Raw genomic sequence first — 21,000 nt, 5'->3', positions numbered from 1 at the left:
GACACCTTACAGGCAAAGGCTTACCTTCCTCTTCAGAGGGTCCACACCCTAATGTCCCTGGCTCGCCAGCTCCAGTCTCAGAACACTGCCACGGCTCGCCAGTTCCTCATTCTCCTAGGGCACATGGCATCCTCGGTTCAAGTCACTCCCATGACCCGACTAGCCATGAGAGTAACACAATGGACTCTACGACACCATGGATTCAGAGCTTTTCAGCCTCTGTCCTCCATAGTCACAGTCACACAAGCGCTGCGCCTATCCTTAACCTGGTGGACGACTCGGGTCAACCTCCTTCAGGGCTTACCCTTTCTTCCACCGGATCCGCAAGTAATCCTAACCACCGACGCTTCTCACATCGGTTGGGGAGCCCATGTGGACGACTTTCAACCCAAGGGTTATGGTCCAAAGAGGAAGCCGAACACCAGATCAATTTCCTGGAACTTCGAGCAATCCGCTATGCGCTCCGCACTTTCAAAGATCATCTCTTTCATCAGATAATCTTAATCCAGACGGACAACCAAGTGGCCATGTGGTACATAAACAAGCAGGGAGGCACAGGCTCCTTCCTTCTGTGTCAGGAAGCTGCGCACATCTGGGCGGAAGCCCTCTCCCACTCCATGTACCTCAGGGCCACTTACCTGCCGGGAGTAGACAATGTATTGGCAGACCAGCTGAGGCCGTGTCTTCCAACCACACGAGTGGTCACTCGATCCTCTGGTAGCGACCTCTCTGTTTCACAAGTGGGGTTCTCCCCGCATAGACCTCTTTGCGTCCCCTCAGAACCACAAAGTGGACGATTACTGCTCTCTCATTCGGAGCCAGCACTCTCGGCCGAGGGATGCATTCTCCCTCAAGTGGACAACCGGTCCTGCTCTATGCATTCCCTCCACTCCCTCTTGTGTCAAAGACTCTCGTGAAGCTACGCCAGGACGGAGGAACCATGATCCTGATAGCACCTTACTGGCCACGCCAAGTATGGTTTCCAATACTCCAGGATCTCTCCATCCACAAGCACATTCCTCTGGGAACGGACCCGCATCTGCTCACTCAAAACGACGGATGCCTCCTCCATCCCAACCTCCAAGCCTTGTCCCTGACGGCATGGATGTTGAAAGGTTAGTCCTTCAGCCTTTCAACCTTTCAGATTCCGTTTCTCGGGTCCTGATAGCTTCACGAAAGCCTTCCACAAGAAAGTCTTACTCATACAAATGGAAAAGGTACACATCATGGTGCACTTCTCAGTCCCTTGATCCCCTTTCCTGTCCAATCTCCAAATTCTTGGACGATTTATGGCATCTCTCTGAATCAGGTCTTAAAACCTCTTCTATCAGAATGCATGTCAGTGCGGTAGCCGCCTTCCATAAGGGTATTGGGGGTAATCCTATTTCAGTACAACCCCTAGTAACACGCTTCTTAAGGGCTTGCTCCATCTAAAGCCGCCCTTGCGTCCTCCAGCCCCATCCTGGGACCTTAACCTGGTTCTTGGTCGTCTTATGAAACCTCCTTTCGAACCTCTGCACTCCTGTGACTTTAAATATCTCACTTGGAAAGTGTTATTCCTTTTGGCTATTACTTCAGCTCGCAGGGTTAGTGAATACAGGCCCTAGTTACCTATCCGCCTTACACTAAGCTCCTGCAGGACCGGGCGGTACTCCGCACTCACCCTAAATTTTTACCTAAGGTAGTTTCTGAGTTTCATATCAATCAATCCATCATACTACCTATCTTTTTTCCCAGGCCCCACTCCAACTCTGGAGAGCAGACCCTGCATACCCTAGACTGTAAACGAGCTCTAGCTTTTACCTAGACCGTACAGTTTCCCACAGGAAGAGCACTCAATTATTCGTCTCTTTCCATCCTAATAAGTTGGGACAACCTGTGGGTAAGCAGGCTCTTTCTTCCTGGTTGGCGGACTGCATTTCTTTTGCTATGAGCAAGCTGCATTCCTTTTCAAGACCTTGTTAAAGCACACTCTGTGAGGGCCATGGCGACGTCAGTGGCACACCTTCGATCGGTGCCGCTTCCTGACATCTGCAAAGCTGCAACCTGGAGTTCTCTCCATACCTTTGCAGCCCACTATTGTTTGGACAAGGCTGGAAGACAGGACTCCATCTTCGGCCAGTCTGTCTTGCGTAACCTTTTTCCAACCTGATGTACCAACACCCTTCCACCTACCCGGTTGGGTGCGGATGCCTTTCCCAAATTTCCCCTCACTTATTGTGCCTGCTGCACACCGTTGGGGTACATTTGGTGCAAGTCGGGACATCCTCAGCTCGGTACTCACCCATTTGTGAGGACAACCATCCTGCTTGTCCTGTGAGAAAGCAAATGTTGCTTACCTGATGTAACAGGTGTTCTCACAGGACAGCAGGATGTTAGTCCTCACGAAACCCGCCCGCCTCCCCGCGGTGTTGGGTTCGTTTTATTTTTACTTTCTAGGCACTGCCTGTAGCTTTGAAAATCAGACTGAAGGGAGACCCCTGCTGGCTGCAGGGTCAGTGCCTTGCTGGGCATGCCCAGTAGGGGCCAGTCAAAGTTCTGTTTAAACTTTGACAGAAGTTTTCCGTGGTGGGCTCCATCCTCGATGTCACCCATTTGTGAGGACTAACATCCTGCTGTCCTGTGAGAACACCTGTTACATCAGGTAAGCAACATTTGCTGAATGCTTGGAATGGCCACCCAGTGGAGGTAGTGGAAACAAAAATGGTATCTGAACTCAGGAAAGCATGGAATAAATATAGGGGATCTCTGAGGGAGTGCTAGGAATTGTAAGGATAGATAAATAGGACGGATGGACAGACTAGATGGGCTATATCAGGGGTGGCCAACTTTGATCCTCGACAGTCAGAAACAGGCCAGGTTTTCAGGATATCCACAATGAATATGCATGAGATAACTTTGCATGCACTGCCTCCATTGTAAATCAAATGTACCTCATGCATATTCATTGTGGATATCCTGAAAACCTGGCCTGTTTATGGTTCTTGAGGACTGGAGCTGGCCACCCCTGGGCTATATTTCCTTTTTCTGCTGTCATGTGTCCATGTTTCTATCTTTAGTATTAATACACCCGAAAAACTGGGAAAACTGGATGGCCCAATTGGTCTTTACCGTTATGTACTATGTTACTATGATATTAAATTCAATATGGAAAAATTATTTTTGTGTGCAGTATTATTATGTATGTTTGTCTGGCAAGAGGCTGCAGCACCAGCAATGGCTGTAAGGTGTCAGTATAATATATTATTGAGTAGCAGCAATACCAATAGCAACCACAGGGTTTGAATATTACCATAATTTTTTTCATTTAATGCTGTTTATTCCTGGAGGAATTCTTTGCCATTGTGTAAAGCAGAATAAACACAGAATTATCCTCTACAGAATTTAAAATTTCTAAACAGAATTTGATTGACAGATGTGCTGGAGCTGCACCCTGGTGCAGAAGGCCAGCAATAAGTAGAGGGGACAGTGGCCACAGCTTCACCTTTCTCAGAATAGAGGTAGTCGCCAGCTGCAGCATCATAAGCCCACAAAAAGATGGGAGCTGAGCCTTGGCCCATGGTAGGGGAGCAATCCAAAAGGCTTCTTCAGAGGCGGAATCGAGCTAAAGGGGAAGATAGAGAGTAGGAACAAGAAGCTGGGTGAAAGAAGGAGATAGTGGGAGCACTCAGTCCTGGGAAGGAGAATGGGAGAAGGTTCTGGAAGCATAGAAAGTGGTGAGGGTGAGCTGCAAGTGCAAAGGGAGTAGTAAGGTTGACTTGGGGAGACAAAATGGTGGGGATGAGTGGTTCAATCAAGATGGAGCAAGAAGAGGGTCTGCTTTTTAAAATACTATTGCAGTACTCCTTGGGGGAATTCTGTACCAGAAAATGTAAAACTTCTGCTGAAGTAATAACTTTTTCTGTATTGCAGTTTATTTAAAATGCTGACTATATAGTGCTATTTTAACAAATAGTATGCAGACTTTTGCATAATTTTGAATTATTGTGTTCCATAATTTGTTTTTTACACAGAATTCCTCCTGGCATAGTTTTTCTCTGTGAATCTTTCTCTGGATCGTTTTATGGAACATTGCTTTCATCTCTCCCTGTTGACTGTAGTGAATTTTTCTACTCACTTTCCACTACTGAGTAAAATGCCAATCTGTAATTTGGCAAAGAAACTTCAATAAAATTGCCATGTTGTTCCCTGCCACATGAGCTGCTGTTTGCTTTAGAGAGAAGTAGTTCACGGGCTACAAATCAGGGAAGCCATGACTCACAACTCACTTCCGCTTCTTGTGACTTGGGGCAATTCACTTTTACAGCCTATCAATAAAATTGAGTTGGAACCCACAGAGTTTACAGTGTGAATATTGATGTTGCCTATATTATGAGATAGGCATTGCTATTTACAAGGAGACTGAAAGAGGGTTTTTGGGAGGAGACAATGCAACAAGGGTCTTGAGCTGAGTTCCCACTACAGGGGATCCTGTTCACTCAGGTCAGTGTGTTGATTTGTGAGAACTGTGCAATTGGAGTTCAAAAACTTGAGATGTGAGCCTTTGGTACAAAATCAGGGTTTTACTGCCCAGGGTTTACAAACATGACCTACTGAAGTTATTAGGTGTTGTAATAACCCCTAGTCCTTATTATTAATGGCGATAAGGCAAATAAATAGTAGCTGTCTGTCAGAAAAAGTTATCACTGTTTTTGATAATGAGTGATGAAAAGAGTTTTCACAACTCAGTCTTGCCCTCTGATTAATCCCAATTCGTTACAAACTCCCCATACTTCCTGTGCAGTCTTCATAAACTGATACTGCATGTTTTTAATCCTGTATTATTTCTATATACAGTACCTTAGTTCCCAAATACTGACTGGTAGTAAAATCAGAAAACATTCCATTTACAGCATATTATACCAATAGGGGATTATATTATGTTTGTGCTGTGGGGAATGGGTGTGAAAAGATCAAATCATAGCCTAAATAACACAGAAAGGGCTATATAATAGTCTCTAAATCAGTGGTTCCCAAACTTGTCCTATTGATCCCCATACCCAGTCAGGTTGTCAGGATATTCACAGTGAATATGCATGAGAGGTATATTTGCATACATCAGAGGCTCAATATATGCAACTGTATCTCATGCATATTTATTTATTTAAAGCAACTTTTATTCTCCCTGTACCAGATCCTGTGCTAGGCGATTACAATCAATCATTTTGAATATGATGAAAACCTGACTGGCTAAGAGGGTCCATAGGACAGATTTGGGAATCTCTGCTCTAAACTAAGTTTCAGTTCTTGAATTCAACTGCAGGGTAAAGAGACTGACTTGGGAGCTACACAGCCAAGGTATGCACATTTTCAACAAAGAGCACAGCTCACATTGATTCCAAAAATTACAGATGCATCATGAGAATTTAAAAAATATTCATAGAGAGTACAAATTCTAAATACATAATTGTTATTGCTATTGTTACAGATTTTTTCACTTATAAAAGATGATTAAATGCATTTAAAATTTTCTGAAAAAGTGAATCACATGTTATCTGTATTAGAACTTTATCATTTGTCTAATGCTTCAGAGAAAAGGAATGAAAAGGCTGAAGTCTAAGGCTTGTGCATACAGCTTTTGAGAAACCTTTCAAGCTCTTATCACTATATTAGACATAAAAACTGGTGACGGTGATAAGAATGGAATTAGTTTAATTTTGACTTGAGGTTTCATTTTCCATTGTAGAGCTAAAAGACACGCTCATCAGTTTAGGTTTCATGCATTTGAAAATGAATTATGCTAAGTACAACTTTGATATCTCCGTAGTATTGTATTCCTGTCTTACTCTTAACAAATTATTCTGGTATGCAGATGTTACAGTTGACTAGAAAGCATGAATGTTAGATAAATCTTAAAAGTAATTTGGAAAGGGATTATATTTTGAATGAAGCTGGTGTCAAACCACCTCAACCTGGATGAGATTTAATGAGATTTTCTGTAAATCAGAAAGGGATATTTATTTCTTTTCCCATGATTCTTGGTGCCACATTTCTTTTTGCTTAATGCTCTAACTCTTGACAGATTTGAACTCTTGACAGCTCCTCATTAACATTTCCTTCATGGCATTTTTTGCATCATCTGTTCAATAAAAGCTTTCTCTGGCATCTGTGGAGCTCACAAACATTTTAAGTCTGCATTTTTGGAGACATGGAGGTGTATTTAAGTGCATCTTAAAAAGAGAGGGGACATTTTCCTGCAAATAATAATATTCACCAGTAAGCTCCTATAGTGTACCAATTTCAGTCGTTTTTAGCTTTTTTGACTTTTTACATGTTTTATTTTAGAGTACTTCTTTAGTTTTATTTGTTGTGCATCCGAATAAATTTATATAGTAATATAATAATGACAGCAGAAGACACACATGGCCCATCCAGTCTGCCCAGCAAAGTATTTTTTTAGAGTTGTAACTGATGCTCTGTATAGGCTAACTTCCCCCCCCCCATGCCTTCTGTTTAGGATTTTTAACTGCCATTACGTGCAGGTTACCCCAGTACTGTTATAGTTAGTGAGGTTTGGGTGGACCCTTGGACACTGTGGCTGACCACGCCCATGGGGGGAAGTCCCGTGAGGGGCCACAGGTCAGGCCTCAGCTCTGGACACACAAACACAGATAGTTCTTTATTTAGACAGTTTGAGAAGCCACCAGAGGGTGGCAGTAGTGAGTAGAAGATGTAGCCTGGCTGGGCTAGTATTCCCCAGGGCGCCGGAACAGCGGTTCCTCTGGTAGCAGTGCTGTAGTGGAGAGAACTGAGAAAGTGAATACAATAGAACATTCACAGAATCCCAAATATGGAGAAGCCCCGAGATAGGGAAAGCTGGCCCTTGAGGAGCGAGTACCAGATCCCTGGAAGCAGAGAGACTTGTTGGCAAAGTACTCACACAGTGGTTCCACATAGGAGATGGCACTGGTGCTGGAATGGAGGCAGGCCTATGAGGAGCGATTGAGGAGATATTGAAGAATCTAAATATGTACACCCTGGAGGAAAGGAGGAGCAGAGGTGATATGACACAGACTTTCAGTTACTTGAAAGGTTTTAATGGTCCAAAGACAATGACAAACCTTTTCTGTCGGAAAAAAAATCAGCAGAACCAGGGGTCACGATTTGAAGCTCCAGGGAGGAAAACTCAGAACCAATGTCAGGAAGTATTTCTTCACGGAGAAGGTGGTGGATGCCTGGAATGCCCTTCCGGAGGAAGTGGTGAAGACCAGAACTGTGAAGGACTTCAAAGCGGCGTGGGATAAACACTGTGGATCCATAAAGTCTAGAGGACGTGAATGAAGAGTAGGTGGCTCGCGGGAATGATGGCTACTACCTGGAGATAATACCCTTATTCAATAAACATACACATGGTTAATGCGACTCCAACATTGCTCTAAGACTCCAACATTGCTCTAAGCTTCAACAGCAAGAGGAAATGTGGAAAAAAGGATTTGCATTCACAAAAAAGCGGGGAGTAGCTTGCTTGTTACGGCGGTTACTACCCCAAACCAAATAAGCCTGATACTTCACTTTCAATGCATATCCAGCATAGCTCTCTGCTTCAACGGCAGGGAGAAAGTCTGATACTTCACTTTCAATGCATATCCAGCATAGCTCTCTGCTTCAACGGCAGGGGGAATGAAGAAAAGTGGATGTATATACAGACAACAACCAACAAGGACTGAATTACATAGTCTGGGTAAACAAATAAGCATGGGTGTAGCTTGCTTATTGCGGCGGTTACTACCCCTAACTAATTAAGCTAGATATTTCACTTAGATGCAGTTCCAACACTGCTCTCTACATTAATGGTGGTGGTGGATGGGAAATAGAACCAAAAGGTTACAAAGAGCCAAGAGTAACAGATAAGTATGAAAAAAAAAAAGTGCAAAACTTGCTGGGCCAACTGGATGGGCCATTTGGTCGTCTTCTGCCGTCATTTCTGTTTCTATGTTTCTATTACCTTGGAGAGAAATGGGGTTCCCTGATGCGTCAGAATCTCCTTTGGTAGCCCAAGTTGTGAAAAAAGCCTCCATTAGGGTGGTTGCCACTGTCAGGGTCAATTACCAAAAAAACCCACATCCTTCACGACTATATGCTTGATGCCAGGCCAGACATCTGTGCCATCACGGAGACCTGGCTAAAGCCCTCAGACACAGTTTTAATAAATCAACTGCCTACACAGATATGATGTCTTCTCCTTACCCAGAAAAAAGAGGGAGGTCTCCTCATAGCTGCCAAAAAATTTCTTAACCTCACTTTACAACCTATCAATACAATACCTAAACTGGAGGTAGGCTTATTCAAATCTAAGTCTCTCCAAATTCTCCTCACTTACGCTCCCCCTGGACTTTTAGATCAAGACGTTTCTCCTATAGTAGAAGTCATAGCCAAATACTTAAAACTAGATTCTCCAGCCATAATCCTTGGAGATTTTTAATCTCCACATTGATGCCAATCCTCAATCTTCTAACTGCGAAGCCTTCCTATCAAGCCCTCTCTGACATGGGCTTCAACAATACATCAACCAACCCACACATAAAGCAGGTCATACTCTTGACCTTATCTTCACAAATTCCAACCTCACTCACTTTCACCCCCCCCCCCCCCCCCCCCATGCCTCCCGGTTCCATGGTCAGACCACTTCATGATCACCTCCACCATTAGGTCATTGACAGGATCTTCTGCTCCCCATCAGGCGACCACTCTGTACTACAGGAAACCATGTCCTTCAGAAGACCTCGGCAACTCTATGATCAAAGAACTTTCTAACCTGGATCTATCTAACCCCAATTCTGCTATTATCTCATGGCAAAATATCACTGAAACAATAGCCAATAACCTATGCCCACTGTCAAAAAAAAAAATAAATCCTTCTCAAAAAACAAGCAGCCATGGTTCTCAAATGAGCTCCGCACCCAGAAGCAAAACCTAAGATGGAAAGAAAAAGAATGGAGGAAGAATCCCAATCCCCTTTCTCTAACCATATACAAAACTGCTCTCTACCATTACAGAATGGCAACACTTCGAACAAAAAGAGATTTCTATGCCTATCGTATCCACGATATGATGTATGACGCAAAGGCTCTTTTCTCGTACGTATCGGAGCTCACCAAAACTGCTCCCCCTACAATCCCAGACGATACAGCCCAATTGAAGGCTAACGATTTGGCCTTATTCTTTCAGAACAAAATCTCCATCACCCTGGCCAGATTACCTACCAGCCCAAATTCACTGCTTCCGGATACCATCCACCTACCGTACACAGACATAAGATTGGAATCCTTTGATCCTACTCACACTATAGAGGTGGAAACCCTGATAAAAAGAATGAAACCTTCGACCCATCCTTTGGACCAAATACCTTCCAAATATCTGATTCTCATACCAGAATACATCTCCAAATATCTAGCTGATATTATCAATTGTTCTCTCTCACAAGGAACATTCCCGGATGCTCTCAAATTGGCCACCCTCAAACCCATACTCAAAAAATCGAACCTGGACCCGGACGACCTTAACAACTACCGCCCCATATCAAATCTCCCGTTTGTAGCTAAGATCATGGATAAAATTGTAAATAAGCAACTTTCAAATTACCTGGAAGACCACAATATTCTACACCCGTCACAATATGGTTTCCGAAAAGAACACAATACCGAAACTCTCCTCACCTCACTCCTTGATCATGTATACATTGGCTTTGATAAAGGACAGTCGTTCCTCTTAGCTCTTCTCGACATCTCTGCAGCTTTCGGTACGGTAAATCATAATACCCTTCTAAACCGGCTTTCAGACATAGGAATTGCAGGTTCAGCTCTTAGATGGTTCGACTCCTTCCTCAGCAATAGGGGCTATAAGGTCAAAATCAATAATAAGGAATCCTCTCACACTAATGCACCATTCGGAGTCCCCCAGGGTTCCTCCTTATCGCCCACCCTGTTTAACATTTACATTCTCCCTCTCTGCCACCTACTCTCAAACCTAAAACTTAAATTCTATATATACGCAGACGATGTTCAAATTTTAATCCCCATATCCAACTCACTGGACTCAACACTCAGGTTATGGAACTCTCATCTGCAAACGATCAACCATCACCTTTCAAGCCTCAATCTGGTGCTCAACACTTCCAAGACAGAACTTTTGCTAATCAATCCAGAAGGCAGTCCCTTCCATCACCAATCGCAAGCTAACTTACAAATATCCCACGCTAGAGATCTTAGAGTCATAATTGACAGTCACTTGAACCTAAAGCATTTTATAAAACATACTACAAAGGAATGCTTCTACAAGTTACAAGTACTCAAAAAAACTTAAACCGCTCCTATTCCATTACGATTTCAGATCCGTCCTCCAAGCCATTCTGTTCTCCAAGATCAACTACTGCAATTCCATCTTGCAAGGTCTCCCGGCTTCTACTATAAAACCTCTCCAGTTGCTCCAAAATGCAGCGGCGAGGATTCTGACGAATACCAATCGGAGAGAGCATATCTCTCCCATTCTAAAAGATCTTCACTGGCTCCCAGTGAACTTCAGGATTCTCCATAAATCACTCACAATTATCCATAAAAATATTCACCATCAGACCCCTCTTGATCTGCTACACCCTCTCAAATTGCACTCGACGGCCAGACCCTTAAGGGATGCCTACAAGGGATCCTTACATGTTCCTCCAATCAAAGTTGTACACCACTCAAACATCAGAGACCGGACATTCTCTATCGCAGGCCCCTCCATCTGGAACGCCATGCCTCCTGACCTTAGGCAGGAAACTTGTCTACTAACTTTTAAAAAGAAACTAAAGACATGGCTGTTCTGCCGAGCCTTCTCCACTACAAGCCCCACAGCCTGACTTAGAACTGTTCCATCACTTATGTAAATAAACTAATGCTAAATCACGCTTACAAGCTATCTTGAGGTAGGCTCCTTGCCTCCCTCCCATGCATATAGTTCTTAACCTTCGTTCTCCATTTCTTTACTTCCTACTCCCAGTTAAGGCATCCTTGTTAAAATGTAACTTTATGCTCCTTTAAATTGTCTCTTGTTGATTGGTTAGTTATAGTTACTGCTTAGTTCGATGTAAACCGAATTGATTTGATTTGTATCAAGAAAGTCAGTATATAAAAAGTATAAATAAATAAATAATATTCTATAGCAGTAATGCCTTCGGATATCTTGTGGCACAGTCCAAAATGATGAGGATATACTTGTTTCCTCAGGTAGATCTCTCTAGTGGCCTCACAAGATACATGCCACTAGAGAGATCTACTTGAGAAAACAAGGAGTTTCAATTATGGGCATGAGTATGAGAGGTCCACACATATGCCTGCAGGCTTTCTGAGTTGGCATGTAGGGCAGGAGCGGCAATACAACTGGACCTCACTCATTCCCCACTCACAAATCCGGTCACTCACTCGATTTAATATTTATTAACTCAAATATGTGTAAAGCTGCTACAGTCAAACCGACCCAGGTCCCATGGTCAGATTACTTCTTAATACATTCGGAGGTTAATCTTAAACGCACAAACCAAATGACAATGATACAATTTCTATAACTTTTCGACCCCAGATTAAGACTGAAGACCTTCAAAAAGAGTTTGAATACCTAACACAACACATTAATTTAGAAGACAGTTCAGAAGCCACCAGTAGCTGGTTATAAGAATCTACAAAGATTGCCGACAAAATCTCTCCTGTTAGAGTCCCCGGCTGCGGGGGGGGCCGCTGCCGGCTCATCTTACCCATAATGGAGAAGGTTTTCATGGGTAATGATTCAGATGGACTGAATCAAATCACGGTGAACCTAGAAGATGTGGTAGGCCTGATTGACAAACTGAAGAGTAGTAAATCAGCTGGACCGGATGGTATACACCCCAGAGTTCTGAAGGAACTAAAAAATGAAATTTCAGACTTTTAGTAAAAATTTGTAACCTATCATTAAAATCATCCATTGTACCTGAAGACTGGAGGATAGCTAATGTAACCCCAATATTTAAAAAGGGCTCCAGGGGCGATCCGGGAAACTACAGACCGGTTAGCCTGACTTCAGTGCCAGGAAAAATAGTGGAAAGTGTTCTAAACATCAAAATCACAGAACATATAGAAAGACATGGTTTAATGGAACAAAGTCAGCATGGCTTTACCCAGGGCAAGTCTTGCCTCACAAATCTACTTCACTTTTTTGAAGGAGTTAATAAACATGTTTTATTTATTTTATTTTATTTTAAAATTTTTCTATACCGTCGTTTAGTAATACACCATCACAACGGTTTACATTTTGGCACGAAATAGGTTTGGTTAGGTTTCTAAGTTATCCATGGTGTACCAATATTTTACGGTTGCAAAGTTCAGTAATATACTCTAAATGAGGGATGGGTTGGGGTTAAGAACATAAGAAAATGCCATACTGGGTCAGACCAAGGGTCCATCAAGCCCAGCATCCTGTTTCCAACAGTGGCCAATCCAGGCCATAAGAACCTGGCAAGTACCCAAAAACTAAGTCTATTCCATGTAACCATTGCTAATGGCAGTGGCTATTCTCTAAGTGAACTTAATAGCAGGTAATGGACTTCTCCTCCAAGAACTTATCCAATCCTTTTTTAAACACAGCTATACTAACTGCACGAACCACATTCTCTGGCAACAAATTCCAGAGTTTAATTGTGCGTTGAGTAAAAAAGAACTTTCTCCGATTAGTTTTAAATGTGCCCCATGCTAACTTCATGGAGTGTCCCCTAGTCCTTCTACTATCCGAAAGAGTAAATAACCGATTCACATCTACCCGTTCTAGACCTCTCATGATTTTAAACACCTCTATCATATCCCCCCTCAGTCGTCTCTTCTCCAAGCTGAAAAGTCCTAACCTCTTTAGTCTTTCCTCATAGGGGAGTTGTTCCATTCCCCATATCATTTTGGTAGCCCTTCTCTGTACCTTCTCCATCGCAATTATATCTTTTTTGAGATGCGGCGACCAGAATTGTACACAGTATTCAAGGTGCGGTCTCACCATGGAGCGATACAGAGGCATTATGACATTTTCCGTTTTATTCATCATTGCTTTTCTAATAATTCCCAACATTCTGTTTGCTTTTTTGACTGCCGCAGCACACTGAACCGACGATTTCAATGTGTTATCCACTATGACACCTAGATCTCTTTCTTGGGTTGTAGCACCTAATATGGAACCCAACATCGTGTAATTATAGCATGGGTTATTTTTCCCTATATGCATCACCTTGCACTTATCCACATTAAATTTCATCTGCCATTTGGATGCCCAATTTTCCAGTCTCACAAGGTCTTCCTGCAATTTATCACAATCTGCTTGTGATTTAACTACTCTGCACAATTTTGTGTCATCTGCAAATTTGATTATCTCACTCGTCGTATTTCTTTCCAGATCATTTATAAATATATTGAATAGTAAGGGTCCCAACACAGAACCCTGAGGTACTCCACTGTCCACTCCCTTCCACTGAGAAAATTGCCCATTTAATCCTACTCTCTGTTTCCTGTCTTTTAGCCAGTTTGCAATCCACGAAAGGACATCGCCACCTATCCCATGACTTTTTACTTTTCCTAGAAGCCTCTCATGAGGAACTTTGTCAAACGCCTTCTGAAAATCCAAGTATACTATATCTACCGGTTCACCTTTATCCACATGTTTATTAACTCCTTCAAAAAAGTTACTATTTATATGATTTTTGGGATAATCATATATGTGTATACTGTTTTAATATTTAATTATTGATAAAAATAATAAAATTGTCAATTTTCCTTTTTTTTTTTTTTGGTGACTTTCAGCTGTATGTATTTGTTAGTCATCGCTCTCATTGTGAAATACTTTTTTTGAAAAGCCAAGTTTTTAGGCCTTTTTTGAAAAGTTTTAATTCTTTCATTAATCTCAGTTCAAGCGGTAATGTGTTCCATAATAATGGGCCTGCCAAAGATAGAGCTCTCTCTCTAACATGGGTCAACTTTGCTGTTTTGACTGAGGGAATGGTTAGTAGTGCTTTATTGGCCGACCTGAGATTTCTTTGTGGGACATGTAATCGTAAAGCAGTGTTTAGCCAGTCTGCATTTTCGTCATTAATTAATTTATGAATTGTGCAAAGTGTTTTGAATTCTACTCTCTGTTCTATTGGGAGCCAGTGTAAATCCGCAAGTGTTTGGGTAATATAAGAACATAAGAACATAAGAAAATGCCATACTGGGTCAGACCAAGGGTCCATCAAGCCCAGCATCCTGTTTCCAACAGTGGCCAATCCAGGTCATAAGAACCTGGCAAGTACCCAAAAACTAAGTCTTTTCCATGTAACCAATGCTAATGGCAGTGGCTATTCTCTAAGGGGCGGATTTTCAGAGCCCTGCTCGCGTAAATCCGCCCAAAACCGGGCGGATTTACGCGAGCAGGGCCCTGCGCGCCGGTGAGCCTATTTTACATAGGCTCACCGGCGCGCGTAGAACCCCGGGACTCGCGTAAGTCCCGGGGTTTTCGGAGTGGGCGTGTCGGGGGGCGTGTCGGGGGGCGGGGCCGGAGCGCGCGGCGTTGCGGGGGCGTGTCGGCAGCGTTTTGGGGGCGGGTACGGGGGGCGGTGGCTACGGCCCGGGGGCGTGGCCGCGCCCTCCGTACCCGCCCCCAGGTCGCGGCCCGGCGCGCAGGAGGCCCGCTGGCGCGCGGGGATTTACGCCTCCCTCCGGGAGGCGTAAATCCCCCGACAAAGGTAGGATGGGGGTTTAGACAGGGCCGGGCGGGTGGGTTAGGTAGGGGAAGGGAGGGGAAGGTGAGGGGAGGGCAAAGGAAAGTTCCCTTCTAGGCCTGGAGCGCAAACAAAAGTAGGCTGTTCGCGCTCGTCTGAAAATCTACCCCTAAGTGAACTTAATAGCAGGTAATGGACTTCTCCTCCAAGAACTTATCCAATCCTTTTTTAAACACAGCTATACTAACTGCACGAACCACATTCTCTGGCAACAAATTCCAGAGTTGAATTGTGCGTTGAGTAAAAAAGAACTTTCTCCAATTAGTTTTAAATGTGCCCCATGCTTCCTTCATGGAGTGTCCCCTAGTCTTTCTACTATCCGAAAGAGTAAATAACCGATTCACATCTACCCGTTCTAGACCTCTCATGATCTCTTCTGCCTTTTCCAGTAAGTATTCTGGCATAAAGGTGAACCGGTAGATGTAGTATACTTGGCTTTTCAGAAGGCGTTTGACAAAGTTCCTCATGAGAGGCTTCTAGGAAAAGTAAAAAGTCATGGGATAGGAGGCGATGTCCTTTCGTGGATTGCAAACTGGTTAAAAGACAGGAAACAGAGAGTAGGATTAAATGGGTAATTTTCACAGTGGAAGGGAGTGGACAGTGGAGTGCCTCAGGGATCTGTATTTGGACCCTTACTTTTTAATATATTTATAAATGATCTGGAAAGAAATACGACGAGTGAGATAATCAAATTTGCAGATGACACAAAATTGTTCAGAGTAGTTAAATCACAAGCAGATTGTGATAAATTGCAGGAAGACCTTGTGAGACTGGAAAATTGGGCATCCAAATAGCAGATGAAATTTAATGTGGATAAGTGCAAGGTAATGCATATACGGAAAAATAACCTATGCTATAGTTATACAATGTTGGGTTCCATAATTGGTGCTACAACCCAAGAAAGTGATCTAGGCGTCATAGTGGATAACACATTGAAATCATCGGTTCAGTGTGCTGTGGCAGTCAAAAAAGCAAACAGAATGTTGGGAATTATTAGAAAGGGAATGGTGAATAAAACGGAAAATGTCATAATGCCTCTGTATCGCTCCATGGTGAGATCGCACCTTGAATACTGTGTACAATTCTGATTGCCGCATCTAAAAAAAGATATAATTGCGATGGAGAAGGTACAGAGAAGGGTTACCAAAATGATAAAGGGAATGGAACAGCTCCCCTATGAGGAAAGACTAAAGAGGTTAGGGCTGTTCAGCTCAGAGAAGAGACGACTGAAGGGGGGGATATGATAGAGGTGTTTAAAATCATGAGAGGTCTAGAACGGGTAGATGTGAATCGGTTATTTACTCTTTCGGATGGTAGAAAGACTAGGGGGCACTCCATGAAGTTAGCATGGGGCACATTTAAAACTAATTGGAGAAAGTTCTTTTTTACTCAACACACAATTAAACTCTGGAATTTGTTGCCAGAGGATGTGGTTAGTGCAGTTAGTATAGCTGTGTTTAAAAAAGGATTGGATAAGTTCTTGGAGGAGAAATCCATTACCTGCTATTAGTTCACTTACAGGTCTATCTTGTAAAGTGCGGCCGCGTTTACCCTGCTCCTAAGCCGCGTTCTACTCACTTTCCGGCCGCGTTATCCCTTCCTGCGATCCCGAATCCCCTTTAACCTACTCCTACCACGTCCTAAACTCCCCGGCCAACCCCTTCCGCACGCGGCATGTATATTGCATGCAAATGAGCGAATTAGCTATTCCTTAGCATCCCGTAACCCGCGCCCGACTATCGCTATCTTTCCCTGCCGTTTTGTCGCGCGTTTAACCTGCTAACTTACCGCCTACCCTTACCCCTGCGGTAGAGGCAGCGGTAAGGGTAGGCGGCAAGCTTTCCCCCAGCCCCCGCTCACCTGCCCCGGCCGCGATCATGGGTGCCGGTCTCCGGGGCAGCCCCAGTCCTCTCCCCTCCTCCCGAAGCAAAAAAAAAGCGAAAAAAACGTTGCTGCAAAAAGTAAGTCGCTTCGCCGCTTCACACTGTCAGTGTCTCTTCTTCCCTCCTCCCGAAGCAGGGCTGCTTTTCGCGCCCTGCTTCGGGAGGAGGGAAGAAGAGACACTGACAGTGTGAAGCGGCGAAGCGACTTACTTTTTGCAGGCGTCCATCGGGCCTCTCCTGCCTCCCGCTGCGCGACTTACTTTTTTTGCAGCCCTCAGGAACGGATCATGGCTCCCCTGCCTCCCGGCGAAGACGGACGCCTGCACGGGGGAAAGCGGCCCCTGTGCCTGCAATTGGCCGCTCAAGACGTGAGATCACATGCCGCGACGCCAAACGTCGTGACGTCACGTCTTGAGCAGCCAATTGCAGGCACAGGGGCCGCTTTCCCCCCGTGCAGGCGTCCGTCTTCGCCGGGAGGCAGGGGAGCCATGATCCGTTCCTGAGGGCTGCAAAGTCGCGCAGCGGGAGGCAGGAGAGGCCCGATGGACGCCTGCAAAAAGTAAGTTGCTTCGCCGCTTCACACTGTCAGTGTCTCTTCTTCCCTCCTCCTGAAGCAGGGCGCGAAAAGCAGCCTTGCTCCAGGAGGAGGGAAGAAGAGACACTGACAGTGTGAAGCGGCGAAGCAACTTACTTTTGCAGGCGTCCATCTTCGCGAGCAGCTGGAGGCAGGAGAGGTCGTCCGATGTCCGGAGGGGGGTGGAAAAAGTAAGTCGCTTCGCCGCTTCGTACTGCCAGTCCCTTCTCCCCTCCTCCCGGAGCAAGGCTGCTTTTCACGCCCTGCTTCGGGAGGAGGGGAGGGGGGACTGGCAGTCCCGACTTCCTGGTATCTGTCATTTCAAATGACATTTGAAATGACAGATACCAGCGTGGTGTGAAGCGTTAGGCCCGCGCACCCAGGATACTGTATAGGCTCTCTATCCAGTAAAATGGGTTGCGCGGTCCTAACGCTTCACGGATCCTTCTTAGACGCGGTTTACATTTGCATTAAATTATAGTTCAGGATCGAGCGGTAGGTGACCTGCATTGTGCGTGCGGGAACCGCGGGTGCGCCGGGCACTAACACAGCTCTTCCTACCGCTCGGTACTGGATAGACCTGTTAGAGAATAGCCACTGCCATTAGCAATGGTAACATGGAATAGAGTTAGTTTTTGGGTACTTGCCAGGTTCTTATGGCCTGGATTGGCCACTGTTGGAAACAGGATGCTGGGCTTGATGGACCCTTGGTCTGACCCAGTATGGCATTTTCTTATGTTCTTATGAGATGATGGGCTCAAGTGGAATTTAGTGTAGTTGATCACAAAGCCTAGCAACTTTGGTTCTGCACATTGATACTACGGCACCTGTCTGAGATGTGCTCTTGACCTGCCAACCAACCAAGTAGGGAAATATGTACCCCTACCCCCAACTTGCATAGGTGCACTACCAACAAGGTGAAAATTTTTGAAAAGACATGCAGGGCTGAAGCTAAGGCAAAGGCAGCATGGGATACTGTAGTTGACACTCCTCTATCCCCTACTACAAATCAGAAATATTTTCTATGCCTTAGAAATATCTCTATGTGGGTGTAAGCATCCTGCAGATTAGGAAAGCATAACAGACCCCTTTTTTGAGAAAGGGAAACCATCTTGAACTTTTCTTTTTGTTATGAATGTGTTCAAGGTCCTTAGGTTTAAGATGGGATGAAGACCTCCTGTTTTCATTGGAATCAGGAAATACTTGAAAAATCCCCTCCCTCTTTCCCCTGAGGAATGAATTCTACTGCATTGGACACTAAGAGGGAGGATAGTTCCTTCTATAACATAAGAACATAAGATTTGCCATACTAAGTCATGGGAGAAGATCAATAACATAGTCAGGCAAAGCAGTGGTCGGGTCCAGGAGATTAGTCCGTAAGAAATTGCCATGCTCTGATGCAATTAATACCAGTGGCTATTCCCTAAGTAAACTTGATTAATAGCCATTAATGGACTTCTCCTCCAAGAACTTATCCAAACCTTATTTGAATCCAGCTACACTAACTACACTAGCCACATCTTCTGGCAACAAATTCCAGAGCTTAATAGTGCGTTGAGTGAAAAAGAATTTTCTCTGATTAGTCTTAAATGTGCTACTTGCTAACTTCATGGAATGCCCGCTAGTCCTATTATTTGAAAGTGTAAATAACCGATTCACATCTACTCGTTCAAGACCTCTAACATATCCCCCCTTAGCCATCTCTTCTCCAAGCTGAACAGCCCTAACCTCTTTAGCCTTATGAAATGCATTCCACATTGGGTGAGTGGTCAATTTGCATGAGGAGAGAATGTTTGAATAGTTGGGTACAGTGTCTTTTTCTAATATGACGGATTTTCCTTTCCATGAGTGTCAAAGATAAGTATACCATTTTAAGTGAATATTTAAAAGAAAAAAAGCATAAAAATTCAAGATAATGTTGGTATGAAAGACCCATGATTACATATATGAGTTAATTTTATGCCAACCAGAATCATAGAGTAAAGCATATTTAGAAGGATTATTCCTAGTCTTATTTTTTTCCCTTCATGGACTTTATTTTTTGAACAGTAGTCTTAATGCCATATGAGTTCCAACCCCTTTGTTTAGAGGGTTTTCTGGTGCATTTAAATATAATATACCTGTTGTGATATTTTCTACCTCAGAAGAATGTACTCTGAATACCCTTTTTCATGTAAAATCTGTTATAAATACATAATTCTTAACTCTGTGTGTGGAGATGGCGGGGGTTGCAGAGATTTATGGTTCACCTAGGGCACTGGCCATAGGTCCCAGAGGTAGGGGGCAACAGTTTTTAAAGTTTAGGTTGTTGGAAAGAGCTAGGTATTTTTGGTGGGCCTGAGAGAGAGACAAGGGGCAGCAAAAAGGCTAGCATCAGCTCTGTTTGCATTGAATTAAGCAAATATCAGACAATATTGAAATTAAATAAGTTCACACAAAATAAGTGTTTTCTTTTTCTTTTTAGCACCAAGAGGAAAGCGAGGATGGAAAACCTTTTACGCTATACTAAAAGGAACTATCCTTTATTTGCAAAAGGTAAGGATGTAAATAAAATAAAACTCCTAAATCATTAATAGCAAAAAGAGAGGTTTTGCATTTTTTAATTCCTTTGTAAATCATTTTGATGATGGAAAATTATCTGTTGTCTTTTCAATATTGCATAGAAGATTAAATTTGTTTTATTTTGTTTGTGCTTCTTGTCAAGGCCTTTCTCCTTATTTCTTGCTTTCTCCTTGCTTTCTCCTTGCTTTCTCCTTATTTCTAACTTTGTGTCATTTGAAAATTACTACTACTTATTTCTGTAGCACTACTAGACATTAGAGATGTACATTCATTGGTTGATTTGTTTTGGCGGTACAAACTTATCTTATGAATGGAGAGGAGGCATGCAAAACTGATGGTATGCACATATATAAGTGGCCACCCACATACACACATACCATCAGATTTGCGCGCCTACTCTTCATTCATAAGATATGCGTGTACCACCAAAATAAATGAAATGAATCGACCAACAAATGTACATCCTTACTAGACATGCACATAGTTATACAAATGTATGAGTCTTTACTCTGTGGAGCTTACAGTCAAACATAATTGTCATTGGCAGAGGCAATGCTAGCCCATTGGGGGTCCTAAGCAAGAATAGCTCATGCCTTCCTTACCCCTTTCCCCTCCAGCCTTCTCCAACAAACAGTACATACATATTACAGTCCCCCCCTCACCCCTGCGACCACCACCACCCACCCAATCTGATCCCTACCTCTTCCCTACTTAGACCTCTCTCTCTAATGGAGAAAGAGCAGATTTCCGTAGAGAAAATAATAATAAAAAGTATGTCCTGGTGCATCTTAAGCTGCTTGAGGCCTAAACAATTGCTTATCCTGCATATACCTAGAACCAGCTCTGCCTAGCTCACCAGCTCAGTTGATTACTTTATCCTCCTACTTACTATTTCTAATTATCACTTCTGTAGCACTACTCAACATACACAGTGGCATACAAAAACATATAAGAGACAGTTCCTGCTAATAAGAGCTTGCAATCTAATCGGTACAAACATTCAGGGCTAAAGAGACTTGAGAGTACCATTTAAGATTTTGGCAATGTCCACACCTGATACACAACTCAGCATTTTCTTCAGTGATTCACATAGGTACAAAAGAGTATAAGCTTTGACATGCTGGGGCAGACCTAAGGTCCATCAAGCCCAGCATGCTGTCTCCAGCATTGCCTAAACTAGGTCATTAGAAAGTACC

At 43.6% G+C, this 21,000-nt stretch overlaps 1 protein-coding gene across 2 annotated transcripts in view; it reads left to right on the top strand.

The window, feature by feature from the left end:
- The window catches only part of PSD3 (pleckstrin and Sec7 domain containing 3), a 1,257,010-nt gene that overhangs the window by 1,138,386 nt on the left and 97,624 nt on the right, over positions 1 to 21,000 (top strand). For both annotated transcript variants that reach the window (XM_029601790.1, XM_029601782.1), the window contains exon 12: positions 19,707 to 19,777. In XM_029601790.1, coding sequence (XP_029457650.1) covers positions 19,707 to 19,777 — 71 coding nt within the window. The remainder of the gene's footprint in view (positions 1 to 19,706; positions 19,778 to 21,000) is intronic.

Source organism: Rhinatrema bivittatum, chromosome 1 (assembly GCF_901001135.1).
Source record: "Rhinatrema bivittatum chromosome 1, aRhiBiv1.1, whole genome shotgun sequence".
Lineage (NCBI taxonomy): Eukaryota > Metazoa > Chordata > Amphibia > Gymnophiona > Rhinatrematidae > Rhinatrema > Rhinatrema bivittatum.
This window is presented reverse-complemented; position numbering and strand designations above follow the sequence as displayed.